At 43.6% G+C, this 25,900-nt stretch overlaps 1 protein-coding gene across 1 annotated transcript in view; it reads left to right on the top strand.

The window, feature by feature from the left end:
• Nucleotides 1–24,605, top strand: part of NTN4 (netrin 4) — a 541,542-nt gene extending 516,937 nt beyond the window's left edge. The window contains exon 10 of the mRNA XM_086919074.1: nucleotides 21,772–24,605. Coding sequence (XP_086775200.1) covers nucleotides 21,772–21,908 — 137 coding nt within the window. The 3' untranslated portion in view covers nucleotides 21,909–24,605. The remainder of the gene's footprint in view (nucleotides 1–21,771) is intronic.
• Nucleotides 24,606–25,900: the final 1,295 nt, after the last annotated feature.

The following is a 25,900-nucleotide window of genomic DNA, read 5'->3' as shown; positions in this document are numbered from 1 at the left end:
CACTTTTACGCCGCGTCACTTTTTGTGACGCACTAGTGGCGTAAAAAATGCGCCTCTTGCGCCATATTTACAAAGTGACGCATCTAGGTAGATGAGTCACTTTGTAAACCCCTGCGCCAGGTATTATGTATGCAAGGGGGCGTATTGACGCAAGGAAGGGTCGTAGAAGTGTCGCAGTGAAATCTGTGAGATTTCACTGCATCACTTTTAGGACGCTGTTGCGTCAAAATCTTGCGCCTGCCTCACAGCAGGCGTAAGACTGACGCAGGCCCTTTCACATGGGGCTTGCCCCATGTGAAAGGACACATTGCTGGAGTTCCGTCACTTTTGTGACACACTCCAGCAATGCGTCACTTTTGTGCTTACAGATACATCAGAAATACTGACGTATCTGTAACTCCTTGCGGCATGATGCGTCATACTGTAAATATGACGCATCAGGAATGTCGCAAGGAGTGCGCACTGAGAAGTGACGCATCGCTGCTTTCACGCAGCGATGCGTCATTTCTCATAAATGAGGCCCCATAACTTTGCAGGGTAGCAGGGAAACAGAAGCTGTGAGATCTCGGGAATGCCCTGATACTTAAGAGTGAGTGATCTGAAAGCCATTCCTCTCGATGTGCCAGAAGGGAGTGGGCATTCATAACTAGTCTGAATAAAATTTTGAATTTTGTAAAAACTGGTACTAGGTATTAAGTGCTATTGTTCTGAAAGGGTGTAAGGCAAAACACAGGACTGTGGAAGCCCAAGGTTACTTTTTCAAATACAGAAATACAGATGTTTAGTCTTCTTGCCAGATGTTCACTTTATGTTCCATTAATAAAATATAATGCTCAGATTGTGGACGCTGCATTGTTGCCTAAACAGTGAGATATGGCGCTCCAAATTCCTGCATCCGCAGCTGTCATTCAGATGTAAACAGATCCGACAGCAGGATCATCTGGATATTTTAGAATGTTGGACTGCAAAACCTTTAGACGTTTCAAAGCTCTCCTGAGGCAAATATTTCACTTTTAGGGATTTGAGTGGAAAAATGTCTCGTATGAGTACATTTCAGTGTTATTTTTATTGATTAAGTGCTTTACATTTGCCAGAACTCCAATTTAAAGTATCTGACAAAGTAGGACACACACAGCTGAGACTCGTTGTGATGTCACCTGTAGTTATCACAGTGCCGACATATTGGATTTAAGACCTGCGATGACGAAGCCTGCCAGCTCTGTTAAACTGAGCTTTCGCGAGCAGATTGCGCTCCTTTCGGAATCTCTTTAGGTGAACTTCATTTTTGTCGGGGTCACTGTCGCTGGCTGATAAGCATTAGTTAATGGTCTTCTGTTCATTGAGAGCACTGCTGGAGTGCACGGCAGGGAAGCAGCACCTCTTTGTACGTTGCTAAATATATTGCACAGGCAGTCAACTTTGATGTTAAACAGGTTAACCCACTAGCTTGCCACAAATGACAGTCTGGAGATTGTGTTTTTTCCAGTTCCTCTGCACAGATTCCAGTCTTTTCAATTAATAATGGAATACATCGATTTTTCCAAGCTCTTTCCTCCTATCAAATTCACCCAATTAACAGGCACTCATGTCCAGCCCTCGCAATAGCACTTCACACCCTCGTTTGCTTCATCCACCTGAATGAATCTAGCCCTATTCAAAACACCAAAGTAAATGCATGACATCACCAGAACACAAACTTAACAACCTTACCACAGATAACCCTACAAGGGAAAGGGAAGCACATACAACTAAACTACTACCTATTTACATCTAACCTTGGATGGGTTCTGGAGTAGCGTGATACTCGCTGCCAAGCGCTTCACTGCCTCGGCAGTGATAATAAAAGCTACACAAATACAGTTTACAATTACAATATAAAACCTAGAAAACAAAGGACACCTCGAAACGAGGCTCTACGAGAATTTCCAACACATGCTGCCCTTCGAAAATCCAAAAACTTCCATTGAGAGAAGCCACAAGGGGACAAGAATGTGACCAGGGATGAAAGGCTGTGTGGGATCTGGCTCCTGTGATCCCCGGGCAATCATGAGATACCGGGTTCCAGTTGTGATGACTGGAGTATATTGTCATTGGTGTCCTTGACGCCCAATACTATTGGACCACAAAATAAATTACCCAGTACTCCCCTTTAGCACTTGACTCGCTGGTAAAATGGTAGAGCAGTCCATTGCTGACCCAAGGAGGTCATAAGGATTAAACACTCAGAACACAGTAAAGCATCACATTAACTCATAGTCAAGCGAAAGCTTAACTTTATGAAAAGAAAAGTTTTTTAACACACGTAAGACTAAATACTAAGCATAGGTAAGGTTACACATAGAAACCTCAAGCTCTATAGCTTCTTTCTAGCTAGAGATCTGACTCCAAACCAAGTTTCTCCAACAAGTACCTTGTGAGCTACTGTTAGCTCTCCAGCTACCTGTAAGTAGCTCTCTTCTGTGAAGCCCATCCTGTTAAATTAGAAGCTTTTGCTTGCTTGATTTAATGTACATATATTACCCAACAAGAGGCATTCCATATGGGCAAAGCATGTATTACATTACTGCTGACAGCCATTGCCTGATGCGCTGAAACGATTAATGGTAGTAACCATGCTTATATGGTGGTCACTAATGTAATCTTGTCTGATGTGGACACTATTACAACACTAATTAAATTAGTAGCTCTCAATGAGTTTGATGGAACATAAGTAGCTCTCATCATAGAAAAGGTTGGAGACCCCTGCTCCAAACATTATTATAGCACTTATGCGCTAAGTGCTATCTTTTCTGTTTTTATTGGAATTTATGGCCAATGTTAGTATAAGGGAGTGTTCATGACCACCAGCCAACTTCCCGAACACAGGAACCAACATTTATGGTCTGTTGATCATTTACTTCAATATGGATGAGTTCTACATTGTGTGCTGAAGAGCATGGGATGTAGGAGTTAGCACAGGCACTTCCCCCAGGGGTAACATTAATAGTAGCTACTTCTTTGAAGGGGTAACAGACCACCTTCTTAATTTTCAGAGTTTTATGAAGTTTTAGTGCACCTGCTACAAAGCCTCACACAACATGCCTAAAGTGGTCAAAAGAGCCTACCCTAGACTGGCAAACTTTAGCAATCACGAAAGGCCTGATGGAGGCAACAGTAAGCTATATTTGCCTGGGGCCTGCACCAGGCCACAGGTGTCCTCTAGCCAAAGGTTACATATAAAGAGGGACTATCCATTTTTTCTGGTAGTGGTGATGACTTTACCCCTTCACTGCAGGCTATGCAAGCACATGGTGTTTAAAGATGTCCTCAAGAAGCTAGACGAGTGTACCTCATGCAGTTCCACGACAGCTACCAATTCTCTTTACTATAGTTGGGCTCTGGCTATCCCGGCAGGTAAGCACTTTTTAGGTCTCGCCTGTCGATGCGCATGCGCATCGAGCAAGGCGAGAGTATTGGGACTTATCCACTCTTTATCCACACTGCAAGGAATCGTGGCGATTCCTTGCAGTGCCCGTGACTTTTAAGCTCAATGCGCATGCGCATTGAGCTTAAAAGCGCGTGCACGTCCGTCTTTGTTTACCCGCTCCGCCCCCTCCCCTTCCCGCCGTGTCGCATTTCTCCTCCCCCCTCCCCTCTCCTCCGTCCGTCCGTCTTGTTTGTTTGTTTAATTTAATCCGCTCCGCCCCCTCCCCTTCCCGCCGTGTCGCATTTCTCCTCCCCCCTCCCCTCTCCTCCGTCCGTCCGTCTTGTTTTCTTTGTTTGTGCTTTTTTAACTGTGAATTTACGGAACAGCGCTCGGTATGCGAGTTTGTCAAACTTTGCTCTTCACAAACATAAAAAAAGAATTAAAAGTGAAAATCCGTGAAGTGCAGTCGTCATGGCCGCCCCTCAGTCCTGTTTCTTGCAGGTTCCCCAAGAAGTTGTTTGTCTTACGTTGGTCGTTATTTCATCCCGCCGGCCCGAAGATTTGGGCCTTCGCCTGTCGCCACCTCGATTCTCCTTCCTGTTCTTAATCTGCTCTTCCGCCTGGCTTTACAAACACATGGCTTTCATTGCCTGGCCCCCAGAGATGGACGTTTTCTTTGCCTTGTAACCCCACACTGTGTGCTTCAAGTTAATACACTCCTCGGCTCTTTTCTAAAGCTTTTCAGGTCCCAGTGGGAAGTCCTTTTGATGAGCAGCGAGTGGAACCTAATGTGTCACCAAACAGCTAATGAGCCCAGGGCCCTCAATGTGTGTTGAATGTTTGTAAAAACGTATGAATTCCGACTCCGTTTCAACAACTCTAATTAACGCACATTGACTCCACACATTTTTTTCTAAAGATGTCCGGATCTGGCAGAATCAAGACAACCCTCTTGAATTTGTGTGTCTTTAGACTGCTGCATAGTTTAAGCAGTCCAACGTTCTCACTGCTTTTTAAAGTCACTGCAGTCACAAAGTAACCCCACGCTGTTGAGCTCTGTCAAAGGTTTCGTGCAAATGAGAACGCACTGCAGCAAAATGTGCCTGTCTCTTGATTTGGGTAGACTCCTGTTTGGTTTGCTTACTGGACCCCTGTGCTGATTTACAACTCAGTTTCTGGTGGATGGAGAGAGCAAGCAGTCACCTCAGCTGGACACAGACCAACTGGTTATGTTCGAAGGGTAACTAACTCAAGTCCTTTATATGCAAAATTGGCACACCCTTCTTTACATACGTCCTCAAATAGCATTCTTGGCAAGTTTAGCTCATCCCGCCTTGACTGCGGCTTGTCTGGCTAGGCTACCTGCATAGTGCAAACAATGCAAACTGCATCAACAGTGTTGGCCGGTGGAACAAAGAGGACATTCTCTAGCTCGCTGATCCTGGCACCTATTCATCAGCCGCTGGTGCATTAGTGTACAAAGTCTACAGAGACCTTTACACAGCACATGCACCATATCATAGCCCATCTTTAGCTTTTGCTAAATTCCTTAATTTAACTAGTAACTCAGTGACATCCCGCGGGGGCCGAGGAGCCACACTTAGTGGCAAAGACTCACCCTCACTCACCCTCACCCTCACTCACCCTCACCCACCCTCAACACCTCATCCTCACTCACCCTCACCCTCACTCACCCTCAACCCCTCACCCTCACTCACCCTCACTCACCCTCACCCTCACTCACCCTCAACCCCTCACCCTCAATCCCTCACCCTCACTCACCATCACCCTCACCCTCACCCTCACTCACCCTCAACCCCTCACCCTCACTCACCCTCAACCCCTCACCCTCACTCACCCTCACCCTCACCCACCCTCACCCTCACTCACCCTCAACCCCTCACCCTCACTCACCCTCACTCACCCTCACTCACCCTCACTCACCCTCACTCACCCTCACTCACCCTCACTCACCCTTACTCACCCTCACTCACCCTCACCCACCCTCACTCACCCTCAACCCCTCACCCACCCTCAACCCCTCATCCTCAACCCCTCACTCACCCTCACTCACCCTCAACCCCTCACTCACCCTCAACCCCTCACTCACCCTCACTCACCCTCAACCCCTCACTCACCCTCACTCACCCTCACTCAGCGCAACCACAGCATCTTCACTAAATATATTTAATAAGCTTTAAGCTATTGGCAATATAAAATAAAATCCATTTTATTTAAGTATTAATTATTAATTGTTTTTTAAAGCCATTGATTTTTTTTATATCAATACATATAAGTCACATATAAGTCCCGTTAATACAAAACATGTTGCTTTACAAATGCTAGAGGTGTCACATTTACAAAAATTATAACTATTGGCTTTGTAAAGAAGAAAGCTATTAATTTAGCTATTTAGAAAAAACAACACATAAATAAAAAACAAAAAAATAAATAACACCTATAGCTCAAACTTTACTACTGCGAGACCTATTGCATTTCCAATGCTTGTTCTGGAAGGGCACTGTGCAGCATTTCCTTCCCGCTGGCATCAGTTAGCCCACACAAAGCAACGCAGCAGCTCTTGTTCTAGCGTTCTTGGGTCTAAGTGTCCTTCCAGCTTGAAAAAGAGACCACCAATAGCAGAGGGCTGACCCTGGAGCGCGTCTCTCTCCTACATTGATATTCAGTTCTTCGTTGCGACAAGGCCCTCCTCAAGAGGGTTAGCATTTACAGGAAGAGCAGGGCAGTGAACTCCACAGCATTATTCCAATTCTGATCATGCAGTGCCTGTGACTAATTCACGGCATGGATCCTGCATGTCAGGGCCATGCACAATAGGAGCCTCTCCTGGTCTGCTTTCAACTGGCCCAGGTGATATGCTTAGTGGGTCCTAGACAGCAGACCTCTTCATACAGAGAGGTAGATCAGACAGGAAGAGGGAGTGTGGCTGGAATCACTCTGGCAGAGGCACTGCAGCAGCTTCAAACAACCCTGACAGCCTGACACTCTCACTCACTAGAAGACTGAGTGACTTCACGGCGAAGCAGGAAGGAGAGAGAATGCGAGAGAGCAGCCCCCATCCCTAGCAGCCGCATCCAACGCCCTCCACCAATCTAGCTTCTCATTCACACATGAACCCACAGTGGATTCCAGCATACTCCTAGCAAATGCACCCACCGACCTCACATTCAGCGCTGACCTACATAAACGTACACCAGCCCATCCCATACAAGGCCCACACATATGAAATTAAAACACCCTAAATATTGTTGCAAATGCAGCATGGTGGGCTACAATGGCTGTAACATATTTAGAACCAAACAGCAAATGGAAGGTAGGAGTGAAGTTTCATTCGGAGGCACATGTAGACCACTGTTAACTGGTCACAGTGGAACATAGCTATGACTGCAACAACTAGGTGTGATTTACTCGTGACTTACTTCTCGCTGTCTCCTGAATTTTCATGAATACTTCACACCTACTAATGGAAGAAAGCTTTGTGAAGCGATCTTCATGTTAGAGAGATAATCACCAAAGCACCAACACCTATGCAAAGGAGCATCTTATGGGTAGATGACACTAGGGTGAGCAGTTTCCTATGGAAAGGAGAACCTGTAGGCAGATGGCACTGAAGTGAGCAGTTTCCTTTGGAAAGGATAACCTGTAGGTAGATGACACTGGAGTGAGCAGTTTCCTTTGGAAAGGATAACCTGTAAGTAGATGACACTGGAGTGAGCAGTTTCCTTTGGAAAGGATAACCTGTAGGTAGATGACACTGGAGTGCGCAGTTTCCTTTGGAAAGGATAACCTGTAGATAGATGACACTGGGATGAACAATTTCAAATGGAAAGGAGAACCTGTAGATAGATGACACTGGGGTGAACAATTTCATATGGAAAGGAGAACCTGTAGGTAGATTGCACTGGGAGGAGTGGTTTCATATGGAAAGGAGAACCTGTAGATAGATGACACTGGGATGAACAATTTCAAATGGAAAGGAGAACCTGTAGATAGATGACACTGGGGTGAACAATTTCATATGGAAAGGAGAACCTGTAGGTAGATTGCACTGGGAGGAGTGGTTTCATATGGAAAGGAGAACCTGTAGATAGATGACACTGGGGTGAACAATTTCATATGGAAAGGAGAACCTGTAGGTAGATTGCACCGGGAGGAGTGGTTTCATATGGAAAGGAGAACCTGTAGATAGATGACACTGGGGTGAACAATTTCATATGGAAAGGAGAACCTGTAGGTAGATTGCACTGGGAGGAGTGGTTTCATATGGAAAGGAGAACCTGTAGATAGATGACACTGGGATGAACAATTTCATATGGAAAGGAGAACCTGTAGATAGATGACACTGGGATGAACAATTTCATATGGAAAGGAGAACCTGTAGGTAGATTGCACTGGGGGGAGTGGCTTCAGACATTTGAAATCTACATGTGTGGCAGTGAATTCCTCATCTGGCAACGAAATGTAGTCTGGAGGGTATATGCTTAAAGTATCCTAGAAAGAGGGCCTGAGAAAGGCAAAAAGCACACCCAGGACATGGCTTAAGTGCAGCACACCAGAGAAAAAAGAATGCCTTAACGGTTAACCTTCACATTTTCTGGCACATTTGAACAGTTATTATTGTTATAAATATCACGTCTAGTAATAGAAGGCAGAGGCCTGCGAAGAGTAGTTTTAGCATCAGAGCCGTGGATTCTTAACTTGGATCACCTTGATCAATTATTCATTGTTCAATATCCGCTCAAGAGCGAGCCACGGACTTTAAGCAAGGACGCCAATGCTACTGAGAATTAATCCTATGATGTTAAAAACATCTGTAAGGATCGATGCACTGCCTTTTTCAAAGGTGTTTTTGGGAGGGCTTTGAATCGCCTTTGCAGCTCATGTGTAACTACATGGTTTGTTCCAGCTTTCTCAGGCTGCCATATTTTTGCTTTTTGTTTTTGAAGTACCTCTGCACTTTTAGGTTTGATCTTAGTATCGCTGCACAGTGCTTCTAATAAGGTGACTAAACAACAAGAGAGAATTGCCAATACTGATGCTTAATTTCAAAAACAGATTTGAATAACAATGTAAAGACCACAATGCAATACATTTGTGTGCTAGTGAATTGCTATTTATTCTGAAATATTTAGATTGTACACAATTGTATAATTAATGCTGCAGTTCAAAACAATATAATGTAACAACAATATAAGTCAGGACAGAGAAGTGAGATAAAACCTCATACATACCCCCACTCATAATTCTCCAAACATATCACAATCAAAACAGCTTTCATTCAAACATTCACACAATGTACGCCACACAATCTGGAGAAGAATTGCACCAGTTGGTGAAGTACTGGGTCTGCTAAAGAGATCAACAAAACTTTCCTAATATTCTAAGCAATACACTATCAACAATGCAATTAAATCATACAATTGAAGGCATAGTAATAAGGATTACAAAGTGTAAAGACACAAATCAAGATGCAAAACTAATGAACACCAAGACACAACCAGCAGACCAGACGGCCTACGCATTTCGAATCCTTATTGATCTCAGGATTCTCATCAGGGCCAATCAGCTCAGTCTATCCTGAGCCAAAAAATCTTGTTCGTAGAGATAGATTCCTGGAGGCAAGTGCACCATATCCTCAGCTTGCTGGTATCTTATCCTCAGCTTGCTGGAGTGAGTGGAACAGGGGTAAGAACCAATGTCATCCTTGTGGTGCCACGCGGGGTTAAGCTGTGGTGAACTGATGAATCGGGCGTGGTTCAATTTGTTTGGAACTGGGGCATCACACAGTGGCGATACCGGGAAACAACCGCGTCCTTGATTCAATCTGGACCGGGAGTGCTGATGAGAATCCTGAGATCAATAAGGATTCGAAACGCGTAGGCCGTCTGGTCTGCTGGTTGTGTCTTGGTGTTCATTAGTTTTGCATCTTGATTTGTGTCTTTACACTTTAATCCTGATTACTATGCCTTCAATTGTATGATTTAATTGCATTGTTGATAGTGTATTGCTTAGAATATTAGGAACGTTTTTTTGATCTCTTTAGCAGACCTAGTACTTCACCAACTGGTCCAGGTTGTGTGGCGTACATTGTGTGAATGTTTGAATGAAAGCTGTTTTGATTGTGATATGTTTGGAGAATTATGAGTGGGGGTATGTATGAGGTTTTATCTCACTTCTGTGTCTTGACTTATATTGTTGTTACATTATTTTGTTTTGAACTGCAGCATTAATTATAACATTGTGTACAATCTAAATATTTCAGAATAAATAGCTATTCACTAGCACACAAATGTATTGAATGGTGGTCTTTACATTGTTATTCAACTCTGTTTTTGAAATTAAGCATCAGTATTGGCAATTCTCTCTCGTTGTTTAGTCTATTAGGCTCAGCCTTACTGATTAGAGCCAGCCCTAATTGTTATTAGTTCTAATAAGGTGAAACATTTTCTTGTGGTCCCTGAAAAGAGCCAGTGCCGTGTCCTACTATGTTGTCAGCGAAAACAAAGTACCATTGCCAGGCCATGTGCTGTATCGGAAAAAAAAATTATCACCACTACTAACAATGCTCCATGGGGAAAATAAGAACACAGAAATCCGTGCACCAGACAGGAAGATGTCGTCTTCCAGTGGAATAGACACTAGGGATATTCCCTCCCCTGCAGACAGTGACTCGAGGTAATACATATCCCCTCCCACCCTCCTCCTATGCTTAGAGGAGATCCACAGACCCATTTACCCTCTCCCTCAGGCCCCCGGGGAACGCCCAACAAACCTGCCCACCTCATCCCTCCAGCCAGGCTCGATAGCCACTCCTGGCACATGCGGGCTGAAGCCGCTGGTAGCTCCTGGCCCAGCCCACAGAAAGTCAGGACCAGACCTTGCCCAGCACCCCCTGCAGCTCTGCTATAGGACTGCAGAGAAAGTCTAGAGCTGCTGCAGGCAGAGTGCCATCCCTGGCACACCCATGGAGCACAGGCTCTTGGCCCACTGATGGCAATTGTTGAGCACCTGCGATGGTAGAGACTGCAAAAGTGCTTGGTGGATGTTGGAGCCCAAGGACGCAGCGGCGCCTCATCTCTGTGTTGGAGTCATCCTCCAGAGTTTCAGCCAGAGTGTGCCATTCCCCTGCTACCAATGGACTGCACATATTTTGCAGCTGGGAGTCAATTGGGGCTGAGGGCTTCGTTCAGCTCAAGGGGGGCAGGGGGGCCCTGCAACTGGAGTATGTTAATGATGTTAATGTAGGTGTTTAGGTGATGCACAGGCAGATGATGAGGAGGGCAGAGAACCTGCCCCAGCTGCCCCAGGAATTTGAGGATTTTCATGTTTGCCCAGATTTTTGTCCCCCTCCATGGGTTAGGCCCATCATTTGGGAAGCAACAAAGGGGTGTTGTTAATGTTTTAATGATTTTTTCACCTGAGTGCCTGATATCTCAATTGTATTTTTTTTGTTGGGGCCATGTGCCGTGTCTCCCCTCTGCTGTCCTCTCCTTGCTCTCCTCTGGATTGCTCTTGCTGCCCACTGTGCTTTTGTTGTCTCTCTCTGTTGTGCCCATACTGATCTAGCTGCTGTCTTCTCGCTGTCCCCCTGCTGTGCTCTCTTTGTCCCCCTGATGTGATCTCTCGGTCCTCTTAGTGCATTCTTTTCAGATAACCCAGGTTTTCGAAGGAGGGTCAAGCAAGGTCAAACTTATTGCATTTGTAAATGTTTGTTTATTTATATGTCTGCACAAGGGTTATGCATAATCTGAGGTCCCTTCCAAACATTAGATTCAGTACTTCCAGCATCACATCTGGTGTCTGATGGGGTAGGAGGACACTCCAAATTGTCCTACACTCTGTGCCCTAGAAGGGCTGTTCTCCCTCTGCCCTTTCAATACCCGGTGGTTGTTGGTGCTTGTGTGTATAGTTTATGGGGTGTATAAGTATGGGCGCGGCCTGCTTGTTCATCCCTACAAACTTAAATCACCTCCCAGGACTGGGACACTCTTCTCCAACAGATTGTGTGTGTGTGTGTATATGTGTATGCATGTGCACACATGGACACCAACGCTACAGGATGATTGACCGCCTACAGAGTCAGCAGTGTCAGTCTACCCCCCTAAAGCTATGCGGGATACACAAACCACCTCGCCAGAGAATATTCCCATAGACTACACCTGTTTGGCTTCACACAGCATAGATACGCACAGAGGATATTTGTAGCATAAGAAACCTGCTCTGCCCAGAAATTACACTTCCCCCTCCATTGCTATAGGGTATGCACCATGGAAGCCACATCTCATATGCACTCATTTCTATGTGTGATGTGATTTGGTGATGTCACGGGGTGAAGGGTTTTCACATGATCAACGGCAGAGCAAAACCACCAAAGAAATAGAAGGGCAGATTTACACGAAGGTGACGCATCTGTAGAGATGCGTCACTTTCCCAGCGCCACCATGCGAAACCCTTGCGTCACCATGGATGCGGCGTATTTACAATAAGGCGCACCATGGTGCAAGGATTGACAGATGCATCAGAAATTCTGACGCATCTGTTGATGGAAAAGTCATGCATTGCTGGAGTCTTGTTGCAAGCACGACGCAACTCCATCAATGTGTGTTGCAGCCTATTTCCATTTCACTCCGTCACTCCTTACGCCAACCAGGCGTAAGGTTTTGACGCAGTGGCATCCTAAAAGTGTTGCAGTGAAATATTGTAGATTTCACTGCGTCACTTTTACGAGGTTTTCCTGTGTGGGAATGCCTACCCTGCATAATTTATACCTGACGCAGGTATAATGTCACACAGGGCTTTACAACGTGACGCATCTCCATAGATGCGTCACGTTGTAAATGGGCCACAAATTTTACGCCGCCACTGCGTCACAAAAGTGACGCAACAACAGCGCAAAAGTGACGTAAGGGGCTTGTAAATATGCCTCAAAGTCTTTATGAAAACTGTAAGTCAAAGAGCTAGAAATGAAAACCTTCTAGTCAACACAACAGTCAATCTGCATGCCAGACCTACCGCTATTTGTAAACAAAAGTAACTAAGAAAAACATAGTCGAAAAATCAGAAAAGATTAACCATCTCTTGTAAGTGTAATAAATATCCCTTTTCTCGAATTACCTGCAGGATAAAAGTAAATTCATATTTATGCTATCGTTAACTACGTCATATTTTGGATAAATTAATGTTTGCGCTTAGTTTTTTGCAGCACTGGGGTCCTCTCTTCTGATTGCATACCTGAGATCCATTTATTTTTGTCCTGCTCGTTCTAGAAACCATGCACTTTTTCAACTACAATGCAACCTTTGTGTTATCAGTATCTGTTATTATTATCTGTAAGCGAGATCCCACTCACCCCATTTAGGCCTTGCTATGGCCTGCAGCTTGCTAAAGTAATCCGGATGTCTCAGGCCTCATGTATATTGTTTATTTTTTTAACCAACCTCTCGGACACGTATGGAATGAAGTAATATGACGCCTGTGCATGTACATAGGCCCAGGGCAACCAGTAACCTTGTCTGACCTTGAAACCTGGATCAGGCCGTAGCTTTAACCATCCAGCTTTAAGATGCATCTGGAGGTCATGCCACCCTGTGTACATCTGAGCGTCTCTGACATTGTTCCTTATGTCTCTGGGTGATGGGCTGCAGTAAAGAGCAGCTTCTGGGTGAAACATGTGCCCTCTGGCGCGTGTCCAGGTGCTCGCCCAGTCCCCCCTGCAGCCTGTTCGCCTTTAGGTGGCTCAGCGTGGATTTGTTTTTGAATGCCGGCGGCCTGCAGCTGCGGACACACAGGGCAGGCATGTTTGTGTGAGGCATGCCTCTCCTGTGCAGCACAGCCCATGTTTTCTTAAACATGCAAGACGCCAAAGTAGGCGTTCATCTGATCTGCCCATTTCAGTCTAAGCTGACAATTAGATTCAGGAGAAGAGTGTACTTTCTTTGGAAAGGCAGAAGTGTGCACGAACCGTAATTAGATTGTATATTTCGTTCTTTGGGATGCACTGTTCCTTGATCTTGCAGGACTCTCAGGGGCCCTTTTCGTTCCTGCCCCCCCTCCTGAGTCACACGATCTTGCAACACGGTTTTGAATGATGCTTTCAACGGCAGCGTGGGCGTTGATAGCATTCAGTGGTGAATTTGTAAAAAAAAACAAAGGAAGTGCCGGGGCTCTCGTCAGGAGGCAGCTTCGACCAGCCCATTTCTCCTGTTAGCACTGCCTAACACAGAGCCAACAAACCGTACCAGTGGAGAAGGGATGTGGCCCAATGACCAGAGCTGCTGACTTCGGAGCTGGGGAACCAGGTACGAGTCTCCACATCAGCTCAACATCCTGTGATTCTGAGCGAATCACCCAATCTCCCAGTGCCCACCAAAAATGAATGTGTCCTTAACTGGTGCTCAAGCGCTGGTGTTGATGATTAAGTGCTGGTCCTGAGCACCGGAAACCACTGGCTCAAATTAAGCACTTGGTTGAATGCTGAATTAAGGTCTATAAAAGAAAGGTATATCGGGGACTTATTACCCACATTGCTGCGGCGGCTATTCCGCCGCAGCGCTAAAAGGGCGGGGCGGCCGCACGGCAGCCGCATGCTGGTGACAGAACCGCTCCGTCACCAGCCCCGGTTGCTCTGTGCTCGTGACGGAGCGGTTCTGTCATGGCCCCGCCCGCCTAATAGAGCGTGGCGCGCAGGCGCGAAATCAGCGCCGCGCAGGCGCGGCGGCCGGGCCAAGACGGAACCGCTCCGTCATCAGCACAGTGCACCCGCAGCTGATGACGGAGCGGTTCCGTCATCAGCATCGAACTGGTTAATAAATTAACTGTTGGAGGACTTCCATTGCAGAGCAGTTTAGCCATACTAAGACGGGGGCTATGGATTATGTTAACTGTTCGCCTATAATTTTAGAAGAGAAGTATGGTAAACAGTCAAAATATCGAGTTTTTAATTTCGACCTACACTTATATCGAGTTGCTAATATCGATGGGACAGAATATCGATGTCCAGAATATCGATGGCCAGAATATCGACCCTAAGGTAAGTAATATCGAAATTACTAATATCGATAGCATATATATCGATGTAAGTAATTTCGATTTACTAATATGTGTTAGAAATATTAGTTAAGTATTTAAATTAATTGTTATAATATGTGTTTAATATGTTTTTATAATTTAAAAATATATAAAAGTAAATAATATGTTTTACTACCACAGCGGGTTGTGGGTTTATAGGGGAATAGGGTGGGAAGTAATTTATTTGTAATTAAATAATTATTTTTCAATGATTAATTTATTTTGCAATTAAATATTAATTGGCAATGATTTATTTTAATTGATTAATTGATTAATTAATTGATAATTTATGTATATTTTTAACTAAATTATATGTTTTACTACTGGAGCGGGTTGTGGGTTTTTAGGGGAATAGGGTGGGAAGTAATTTATTTGTAATATTAATTAATTTTGGGTAAAGGGGTATTTTTAGGGTTCAGGGTCAGTTTTCAGTTTTTGGGTAAAGGGGTATTTTTAGGGTTCAGGGTCAGTTTTCAGTTTTTGGGTAAAGGGGTATTTTTAGGGTTCAGGGTCAGTTTTCAGTTTTTGGGTAAAGGGGTATTTTTAGGGTTCAGGGTCAGTTTTCAGTTTTTGGGTAAAGGGGTATTTTTAGGGTTCAGGGTCAGTTTTCAGTTTTTGGGTAAAGGGGTATTTTTAGGGTTCAGGGTCAGTTTTCAGCTTTTGGGTAAAGGGGTATTTTTGGGGTTCAGGGTCAGTTTTCAGTTCTTTGGTAAAGGGGTATTTTTAGGGTTCAGGGTCAGTTTTCAGTTTTTGGGTAAAGGGGTATTTTTAGGGTTCAGGGTCAGTTTTCAGTTTTTGGGTAAAGGGGTATTTTTTGGGTTCAGGGTCAGTTTTCAGTTCTTTGGTAAAGGGGTATTTTTAGGGTTCAGGGTCAGTTTTCAGTTCTTTGGTAAAGGGGTATTTTTAGGGTTCAGGGTCAGTTTTCAGTTTATGGGTAAAGGGGTATTTTTAGGGTTCAGGGTCAGTTTTAGGTTTTTGGGTAAAGGGGTATTTTTAGTGTTCAGGGTCAGTTTTCCCTACTGTTGCACCCACTGGAGTGGGAATAGTAATTATTGTTAAGTAATTATATATTATATATGATTTATCATTTTATTTTTTTATTAAATATGTATTATTATTTTTTTAACAATTATTACATATATTTAAATATGTTTAAGTAATTAATAAGTATTATTTACAGTTTTTTTAATGTTATTTTAAATTTAAAAATAATCGATATATTTAACAACGATATTTTTAACATCGATATTAATTTTTCGATATTTTGGTACTTACCATGTTGTACATAGGGCGTCGATATTTTTTGCTATCGATATAATTACGCCGATATTTGTGTAGGTCGAAATTCTGTCTGTCGAAATTCTGTCATAGATCCGAGAAGTATATCTCTAAGGATATCAACCGAGGCCACTTTGTAATTCTCTACAAACATGGCTATATAAAAGGCACTACATTTTCACATACATTAATGAAAGATTGGCTCTTTTGTATGAACAACAGGGTTTCTAAAATGATTGAATTTGATTTCCGTGCACTCTGCAAATCACAGTAAGAGCGTTTTTCTCAGTACTGTGAAGATGAAAAAGGTGACATGGTCTTGACTGTCCAGATGGGTTCAATTACAAATAAGAATTGCCAAAGCCAATAGGGCCAACCCAGTGCTAATGCATGTAGACAACAACCACTGCTAACAAACAATGGTGGAGGATGACAAGTATCTCAATATTCCTGCTTCACTTGCCAGTGTGAACATAGGCATCTGTGCGGAGTGTTTATGCATTCGGATCCTTTCTGTCTTGCGGACATCATGAGAAATACTCAGATGTGACTGCAATTGCAAGAGGGACAGCTTCCATTAGTCTCGGCTTCCTCCATGGAAATCGGGACCCCTGACTGGAATCGTGGTAGAGGCGGTGATTCAGCTCGGCAGCCACGTCCCCTTGCTAAATGGAGTTTACGTTTTTTGAGCTGTGACAAGAAAATGAGCAGTTTCTTCTCTCTCAGTGCACATACAAATGATAGAGAAAAAAATGTCTGCATAGATGTTTCAATATTTTTGTGCTGTTCTTGCCTTTTGATGTTGGCTTTAAACTGTCTTGCAGCTTTATTTTTATTATTATGTTTCTTATATAGCGCCAGAATCGACCCCCGAAGGGGTATCTCCGCACTTGCCTTGGGAACCCGTCCTGGCTTTTCCCTGTGAGATAGCCCCTACAGGGCATCACCAAGGTGAAAGCCAGGCATCCCGCCGCGGGGGGGCCGTTGTGGAGATTAAGCAAGCTTAATGCCCAGAGTTGCAGAGTGTGAACCCATGATTAGGTCAGGCACCGAAACGAGAATTATCGATTCCATGGACATTTGAGCTCAAGACCCTGCCGTGTCGGGAATTGAACCCTGGTCTGACCTCTGCTTCAGGGTCTGCCTGCTCTAACCAGTGAGCCACACTTCTCCACCAGCTTCTTTCTGAAAACTAATAGGTAGATTCATCAAACACCCGTTTTGCGAGTCTTTAATAGCGATTCATAAGGAATCGCTATTACAGACTCGCAAAACGGGATTCATGTAGGAATCGCAAAATAAATTGCGATTCCTACACATTCCTTATTTGCAAATAAGATAGCGATTTCAAGGGTGCCAAGGGTGTCCAAAGGACACCCTGTAGCACCCCTGAAATGCAAATTTACACAGGTGTTGCGCACACACATGTCCAAAGGACATGTGTGTGTGTAACATGCAACAGAGAAAAATGCACTAAAGTGCTTTTTTCTACTTTTTCGCTATTTACCACGAAGTCAGACTTCGTGGCAAATAGCGACCAAATATTGCGAATTCGCTATTCAAAATTGGTTCATGAATTGCATTTAAGGAATCTCTAATAGAGATTCCTTAAATCCAATTCCTCGCAAATATGCGATATCGCAAATAGCGATTTTTGCATTTGGGATGATGAATCCCAAATGCAAAAATCGCACTTGCAAAGGGCCAGATTCTCAGAATCTGGCCCTTTACGAGCGCAATTTCCTTTCATGAATCGGGCTGTATATTCTGTTTTGTTTTCATCTCCCATGTCCCTGACAGCTTTGTGATGGAAGCCGTTTTTCTGCCTGCCTCTGGTGGAACTATTAATTTCTTTAATACTCTACCAGTGATGGCCTTCGTATTTGTCATTGTCCCGTCTCTGCTCTCTGCATCAGGCAACATTAGATGCTTGGAAGGAAATTTGCATAGAAGGGTCACAGGGACATCGATTCACTAAAATGCCAGCGGTAAAGAAATTCAATCACGTACTCTCCGACCCCTTCTGATGTTACAACATATACCACTTGTCCGTTGCTTAAGTTGCAAAAAAATATCTCGCCAGGGCTGTCGTCAGGAGGCTACTGCACCTTGTGCCACAAATTGCCCCTGCCAGTGCTGCCAAAGATAGTAACAACAGAAGTACCAACATTCACACTCCTACAAGTGTGACAATCCCGTCTATTTCAGGCCCCCAAAAGCTATAAGAATGGCTTGGGTGGCAGGTAATTGCTATACCTGCTGCTCACCCAGTGTGTCTGTGGAGTGGAATGTTGGTGGGAGAGCTGGTTATGGAATTTTGGATGAGAAACAGTGTCTGTTGGAGTAGGGACTGAGCAGCAGGGAGGCTGCTCCTGGTGGGGCTTTCATCCTTGTAACATCTTGCTTATAATCAATCTACATGGAAACTTACCTGGACTGTCTATCCTCATTACAGCAGTAATCGTAATTTTAAATGTATATTGAGTTAATAATTAACTGCTGCTGTCATTGTCTCTAAATTAGCTAGACAGCGCCACCTTGTGGCAGACTGCACAGACTGGGTGCTGCCAATTAAGTGCTGGTGCCGAGCACCGGAAAGCACCGGCTCAAATTAAGCACTGACTACATTGCCAAAATTGGGTGACATATACATAATTTCTTGGTGCTCTTAGGCTTGCGGGGGACATGGGAGACTGGCGGGCAAAATCAGGAGGAGGTGGTCAAATGTAGTGAAAAGTTGCAAATGTTCAAGCAGTACACAATGCTCAAAATGGTAGAATTTAGCAGCTCATTTAGAGGACTATGAATGGGTAACCACAAAGTAATGGGATAAAAATACAAATTTAGGCCCGCCTAAAGTAGTTAATGAAAATGTACTGTAAATGGGATAAAAGGACATAAAAGGTCTTGGTTCGCAACCTTCAAAAACGGAATACTTAGAACAAGGAATTCTCGTTTAAATCAACAATAATACAGAAGCATACAAGTCACACAGTGGGAAGTGCAGTGGGTGTGTGCACACTGTGAGGGCCCTACTCTGCTTTGTGTACCAGGGAATTTAGCAGTGCCTAGAAATGTATGGGCCAAATGCACAAAACTGTTTGGAGGTCACAATCCTGCAATTCGCAAAATTGCAAACTTTACGACCACATAAAATAAATTGCTATATACAAAAGGTAGCTTGTGAGTGAGAAACATTTCTGGAACTCACAAAATATACTTTCTGACTCTGTGATTAGGAAAGTGGAGGGGCATGAAAGGGGCACCTCCTCTTCCATCTCAATGGCAATGCAATGTATCAATGGTTTGTGACAGCAATTGTGTTTGAGCAAACAATGACTTCTGAAAGAGGGTGATATCCATTTACAATATAGAAGCTGTCCCGAGGGGACAGCTTGCCCTTGTGAGCTTGGGCTGAGTATGGAGCAGGCAATAATGAGATAATTACATCAATGCCGTTCACAGAAGTCCAACTTTTATTTGATTTTCTGTGGATGGCATTGGTGGGACAGGGGCTGAAATAAAAAAAACAAAGTTGGTCTTCGGCATGATGGAGGTATGCTGTCCTTGCTGTCTGGTGAAGTGCAGCCTTCAGACACAACCAATTGGCCCTCTGTGTCTCTCAGCCAGCCTTCAAACTAGGTCCTTAAGAAGAGCTTCCGGGGGAAAATCTAGGCCTATGCATTTCAAATACTCGTACAGCAGTGTCTCATATGTCCGTGCTTTCCATTCCATGCATACTGTCTCTCCATTTGCATCCTCTGTCTTTCTATTGTGTGTTTGTTTATATGCTGAACGTGTACAGTGTGAATCTAGCCAAAGGCTACTGTGTCTAAAGCAGGGATACAGCCAACAAGTGATTTGAGAGTTAGACGATTTGTGGACTGTAACTGCATCATGATAAAGCCTTCTTTAAAAATTGGAGCATGATTGTGGTGGATACAGGAATTTATCCTTGTCCCGAATGAAGAGATGGAAAAGGCCTATTGCTTTTTTTTAACACTCGTCTCAAGTCTGTTGGTATCTTGGCTGTGTGTTGGCAGAAAAGATGGTGAACTTGTCAGCCAGATAGGTGGCGTGTCATGTGGACTTTTGTAAATGATACAGCTAGTTTTGAAGATGATGTGGGCCCACAAGGGGAGTCAGTAGAGTGCCATCCAAATCCCATTTTCTGTTCTCATAACTAACCTTACATAGTTGTCAATTTGTCCAATATCCTGACAGTAACTTTCAGCCAATCAAATTTATGCTGCACTTTGTAGTTTCACATATCACAGTATATGTTTGGGCCAACAAATCGCAGCATGTGTTGCTCAAATCAGATTTCCTTAAAAAACAGAAGAAAAGAGGAGCTTGGCAAACAGAAACAGTTTGTTTAATTGAACAGTTTGGCCGGGAGAACAGTTACAGGCACTAGGTCTGAGGACTGCCTCAATTTACATCAAGCGTGTGCTCTCTTTATACACAATATTACAAGAAGCAATAAGGATTTCTGGCATTCCATATATGGTTAGGAATGTTGGTTATTGCCTTTAGATTCATAAATTAATGGCCAATGGTTATTACAGGTGGGTCTTAACCTGCATGGACACAGTGTGGTCAGTGGTGAATGTGTCCAGATATCCGGCATGGGGAGCGCACAATCACTATGTGCGCTAGGCTCTGATTTGCTATGTGTTCCTAACTCATGTGGCATCTGACTATATGGTGTTTTAGGAGCACAAGTACCCCCTCCGGTCATGTGTGCTTGATTAGGGCAATCTCCCTTGACCAGTTTAATGTTGGTGCGCCTATCTGTGGGGCAAAAAAACTGAAATCACATTTTGCGCTGAGTATGTTAGACTCGTAGGACTGTAAAAGAATGCCTTTTTTCCTGAACTATAAAATTGAGCCTTTTTTCTCAGGCTATTCTGCCACCCTGTTCTGAGTTTTGCACATCAAAATTAGAGATCACACGTGGGTCTGATTTTCCAACAAGGTTTTCCCCTATCTCTAGTTTTTTCAAAATCTCAGTTCATGTGGAATTTGCACAATTCAGAATCCAGGATTGGGTGCAAACACCTGTTTGATCCAGAGTCCTGATCCCCAGCAAAACCTCGAACAAGGGGCTGATTGTCTGTGTTGGACAGTTATTTGCAGTCTTTTGAAGTATAGGATGGGTCTAAAAGTGTTTCATTTAACAAGAATTTGAAGTCTAATCCTTGATCGTGAAAGTGGATTGGAAGAAGGGGGAAAGGGACTAATTATGATTGTGATCAAAGAGGAAGAGCAAGGGACTCTCAAGAAGTGGTTGGTGTTGATGTCTAGACATCTTTTGAATAGAGAGACATCCAGGAATATCCCAGACAGCAGATGGTCTTCAAGTCCTCTCAGGCAGGAATGGAATCATTGATGTTCCTCAACATGATGGAGAATTTTTGACGGGTGCTGGTCAAAGTCTTACTGGGTGAAGAGATGCGAGCAGGTGTTAAAGTAATTATTTGTTTTCAATATTATGGTGAATCGAGGATTTAACTTTTTTTTTAAAAACAGTTACATTTTTTTGGTGCAGCTCAAATAAAGGTGCGAAAAGCATTTTTGGGGCCTGAGTACAATGCGGTTTTGTCAGGAATGGTGGATTTCTTTCAAATTAGAATTAAGAGCCAAATAAGAGGTACTCTCTCTCATAATTCTAGCTCTTGATTCACTCCTGAAAGCACAGTGTCCTCAATTTAAAAAAAGCAAGTGGGCGGCCTTATGTTTGGTGGTATCCCAGCTGCCTCGGCTACAATCAGTCCTCAGAGGCAGAATGTGGGTGTCCTAAGTTCGCTTCTGTGACACGTTTGGCACCTTACAAACAAATCATCTTTACACAACAATAGCTCAAAGACTGGTGTGTGCCAAATCAGTCAAGGATCAGAACAATGACATGCACATTTGAAACATGCACTTATGTTTACTGTGGTAGAGAGTTCTCTTTTGTGCTCTCCTGTTTCAATGTACTTGTTTTGTGATTTCAGGTTTACAATATCTAGTCGCAGGATACGAGGACATGAAGAGCGGGAGACTGATCGTCAACATGAAAAGTTTTGTTCATCTGTGGAAACCCACTCTTGGGAGGAAAGTGTTGGAGATTTTAAAAAGCAATTGCAACTGATGAGAGGGAGGTTGACCCTTTGGCTTGCATATAATGCAGAACTGCACACAGAGGAGGTAAACATGAATGCACAAATGTAGTGCCTACTTGAATGGCGGAGCATTTTTGGCTCATGGGATTTGTCTATAGACCCTCTGCTGGCAGGGTTCCTGGGACCTACTAGGCCTACTGTAGAACTGAGGTACGCAAAAAGAGGAGGGCGCTGACTGCTGCAGGATTACAACCAATGCAAACAGACTTTGCGGCACATACACAGCAAGGAAATCTGTTACAGCGAAGACCCTTCCCCTGGTATCTTCCACTATTGGAAAAAGGTAGCTCGAGGAGGCTGCTTCTCACTGAAGGGGGATTTAAGGAACGCACTGTGGACTGGCAAGGCAGGCATGGGCTTGTCTCCTGAAAGAAGGATTTGATTTATCCACCAGTGTATTGGCTGTGTTTTGTCTGTAAGGCTCTCCAACTGGCCCAGCTCCCATGTAAATATGTTATTGTACAAAGCACTTTATTACAAGTCAGCTCATATTGCGGAAGCTCACATTTAGCAAAACTAACACGTTTGGTGCATTCCTTGGTTAAATCGAGCAGGTAAAATGCTTCTGTGCCTGTATCCTTTGTTTATTCTTATTTATACCTTCTTCGTAAAACAGCGGTACTATCTCAAGTGTTAACAAATAATCTGTGGTCAAATGTATCTATCGAATATCACCTAATTCCAGTTTGCTGGGTACTTCTCTGAATTAATGCGGCAGTGTGGTTTTGTTGCAGGCTGCCTTGAATCCAGCTGACAAGGGAACAAGGTGAACAGAACTTCCCTTTTCTGTGTTTAGTGAAACCAGAAATGTCACTTCCTGTCTTGCTTTGAATGTCTCGTCCGTATGAAATAGGGCCATGCACCTGCGCAAAGCCCAGTGTCAATGGACACTCACTCCTACATGACTTCTGATGTTTTTGTGAGTGTGTGTAAATACTTCGCAGTAGGGTACATGTACATCACTTGTTTTAAGAATTTCAGCTTTCTCGTTGCCTGGCTATGTTTGTAGGTAGTAATGCTGCTTTCACGTCTTATGGGGCTGTGACGAGGTAATCATAAAATGGTAAATGTGTCAGTATTATCACAAAATATGCTTCTATGAATGTCACACGTTTTTCAGGAGGCTTGCGCTTGGCCACTTTTGGGTGAACTGTGAGGTAAGTCTGGGGGCTTTAAAGTATAAATGTAAAGGAACATTTTTTAGCACAAAAGATTCCCACCTTCATTGCGCAGTATAATCCCGCCTGGGGTGGCAATCATTCCACCTTTATTTGTAAAGAGTGGCTTGCCTATGTTAACCCCCCCCTACACATTCCCCTACAACCACTAACCGTGGGACGCACTTTGACATGCTCCAACTTTACAGTATCCAGCCTTCATGGTTGGTGCTGACGAACATTTTGCCGGTTGTACTGCGTGCACCACGTAATTTTATAATGCGACATGGGGCCGTATAATAGAAGAGCCCTGGGACGCAAAGGGCATTTGCGCCCGTTTTGCATGCCCGGGGTACTTTGGTATTACAGAAGGGGCTGTAGACGCTTGTGTGTCCCCTTCTTTAATACTGATAGCGCTGGCGCACATAAAGCTACTGTGCTATCTTCTGAGGGCATTCCCTCGTTTGCATGGGTAAGTGGCCCCATGCAAATGAGGGAATTCATTTGCCCTGCACCTGTGCTTTATTACAGACATGGATGCAGAGTCAAAGAAGCTATGAGGAGGCGCATTGACAGTGCATCCCTGATGGGAGCCCTCTGGAGGGGAAAAGGAGATCCCATGAACCCACAGACATCCTCTTGCAGGCAAATGCAGTCACTAGTCCTCCTTCAAAGTGCAGACGGGGTGCCCCTTGCACTGTGCAAACACGGAGCAGCCTCAAAGCTGCCGCGCCGTCTTTTCACAGAAATGCACTGCCCCCAGGGCAACGCAAGTTTGCGGCTGCCCTCCAGGCAGCTCATTTACTATCATGCAGTGCATTTCCATTGTTAAGGTGCGCCCAGTGCAAACAATGTAAATGTGCAATGTGAATAATATGGGCCAAAATGTGCAGGCTCACCACAATAACCCTATACTGTTGCCAGGGGCATTTTAATGATTTTGGGAACCCTGGGCCAAATGTTTTTTGGGGGCCCCAGTTTGGAACAGCTTTGAATTTATGATCCAGTATCACCTCTCTTATGCCTATGTTAATATGGCTTAGCTACAATACATTTACGCCTAGCAATCCTAATGGAGTTTATGCGTTCTGTAGTTCAAAAACCCCCAAAAATTCATGAATGAATCAAAGATCATTAGATGAATCACTTTTTTATGCAAAGTATTCACATAGAGAGCGTTCAGGGCCTGGAGGCATCTTAAGGTATGCCGATGTCTGTGCTCTGGCAAGCAGGGGAGATTCAGTTTTGTAGGTGGGGGAGCCGCAAGGGAGATAGAAATAAGGTAGAAAGAAGAGTCAAGAAGGAAACAAGATGAAAGGGAAGGGGAACAGCTGTGAAGTGGAACGAACTGGGAAAAAACAGGAGAAATAAATGTAATAAATGAAAAGAGTAAGCTGCAGAACAAGGATGGGAAAAATGATAAAGGGTATAGAGATGAATCATAAAGGACACGAAGAAAAAATATTTCACATATTAGATTAAAAAAAGAATGAAAATAAGAAACAAAAATGAACTTGTAAAGATAAAGATAGGGTTGCAGAAAACGACACAGGATACATCAAAATAGTGATAGAAACAATGAGCAAAGTAAAGTAGATTGGGTGGATCTCCAAAAACTGCGTAGTCACAGACACAATGAAGAGACAAGCTGAAAGAGAGTAGTGACTGTAGACAGATTGAAAAGGAAGGTGTTATGCTCTTTATGAGAGATGCGAGAGAAAGATAGCAAGATAAGTACAACATGCTTATACCAAAGTAAGAGCTGAGAAATGGTAAAATGCTACTAGGCACACAGGAGATTCAATGAAATACTTTGTTTTCTCCACCACCCCAACACAAATGTAGATTCTCCACGATTATGTTAAGTAGTTCCTTGAACGCCTCATATTAAATATGTGAAATCTAAAACATGATAACTGGGCATGTGACAGTAAAAATATGACAATTGTTACCAAGAATGGTGCTGTATCATTGAGATGCTGTTCGAGTTTGCTTTTTAATGTCACATTTACACACATAAGTCTGCAAACCTCTTACTTGTTTTAGAGTCACTATAGATGTCTGTAAATGCACCTGCACATTTCAGTCTTTTCCAGGAAATTTTTATCTCATTCTAAGAATTCTTGAACTCAAGGGAATATCCTGCTTTTTTCCCATTCCGGATTTTAAAAATATTCAAACAAATGCATCTATTCCAGGTTTAACCTACCCCTCTTTATGAAGAAAAGACCATATTCTGACGCCAACAATTTGTAATTGATATACAATTATCTCTTGGTACCTTTTTGAATAATGTATTTCAGTTAGAGTTGAAAGAGGTGGTTTTTTCAAACATAAAATATGAGAAATGTAAAGAGTTGTAATAGACATGGGTTATTGTGAATACTTGCCATACCAGGGAGAGTTACGGTAAAAGAGTGAATCCCAGGAAACTGAGGCCAAACAGGGAGACACTGTTACTTTCAGGGAAGCTTGGCATATTTAAAACTTGCAGGGGAGAATATGTTTAACAGTTCTGTTTCAGGGAAGCACAAACTCCAAACCTGGAAGATTGCAAGTCAACTGGGTTGGCAGACAGAAAATGAGACTGGGCTTGAAGGATGGGCTTTGAAATGATGTTGGATGTATGGGGTGCTACTTTATGTTTTCTGTGGGCTCTCTCAGACCCAAGGCCGGCTTTGAAAGATTCTTTCCTAAGTCAAATTGATTAGTTCTTATAGGGCATCACCTTCTAATGTGTTCCTCTGTGAAGTAGCGCCTTCTGCGCAATGATGTATTGATGAATCACCTTCTTCAGCATTACC

This window comes from Lissotriton vulgaris, chromosome 1_1, assembly GCF_964263255.1.
Source record: "Lissotriton vulgaris chromosome 1_1, aLisVul1.2, whole genome shotgun sequence".
NCBI lineage: Eukaryota > Metazoa > Chordata > Amphibia > Caudata > Salamandridae > Lissotriton > Lissotriton vulgaris.
The sequence above is the reverse complement of the archived record's forward strand: the minus strand, read 5'-3'. Positions and strand labels throughout refer to the sequence as shown.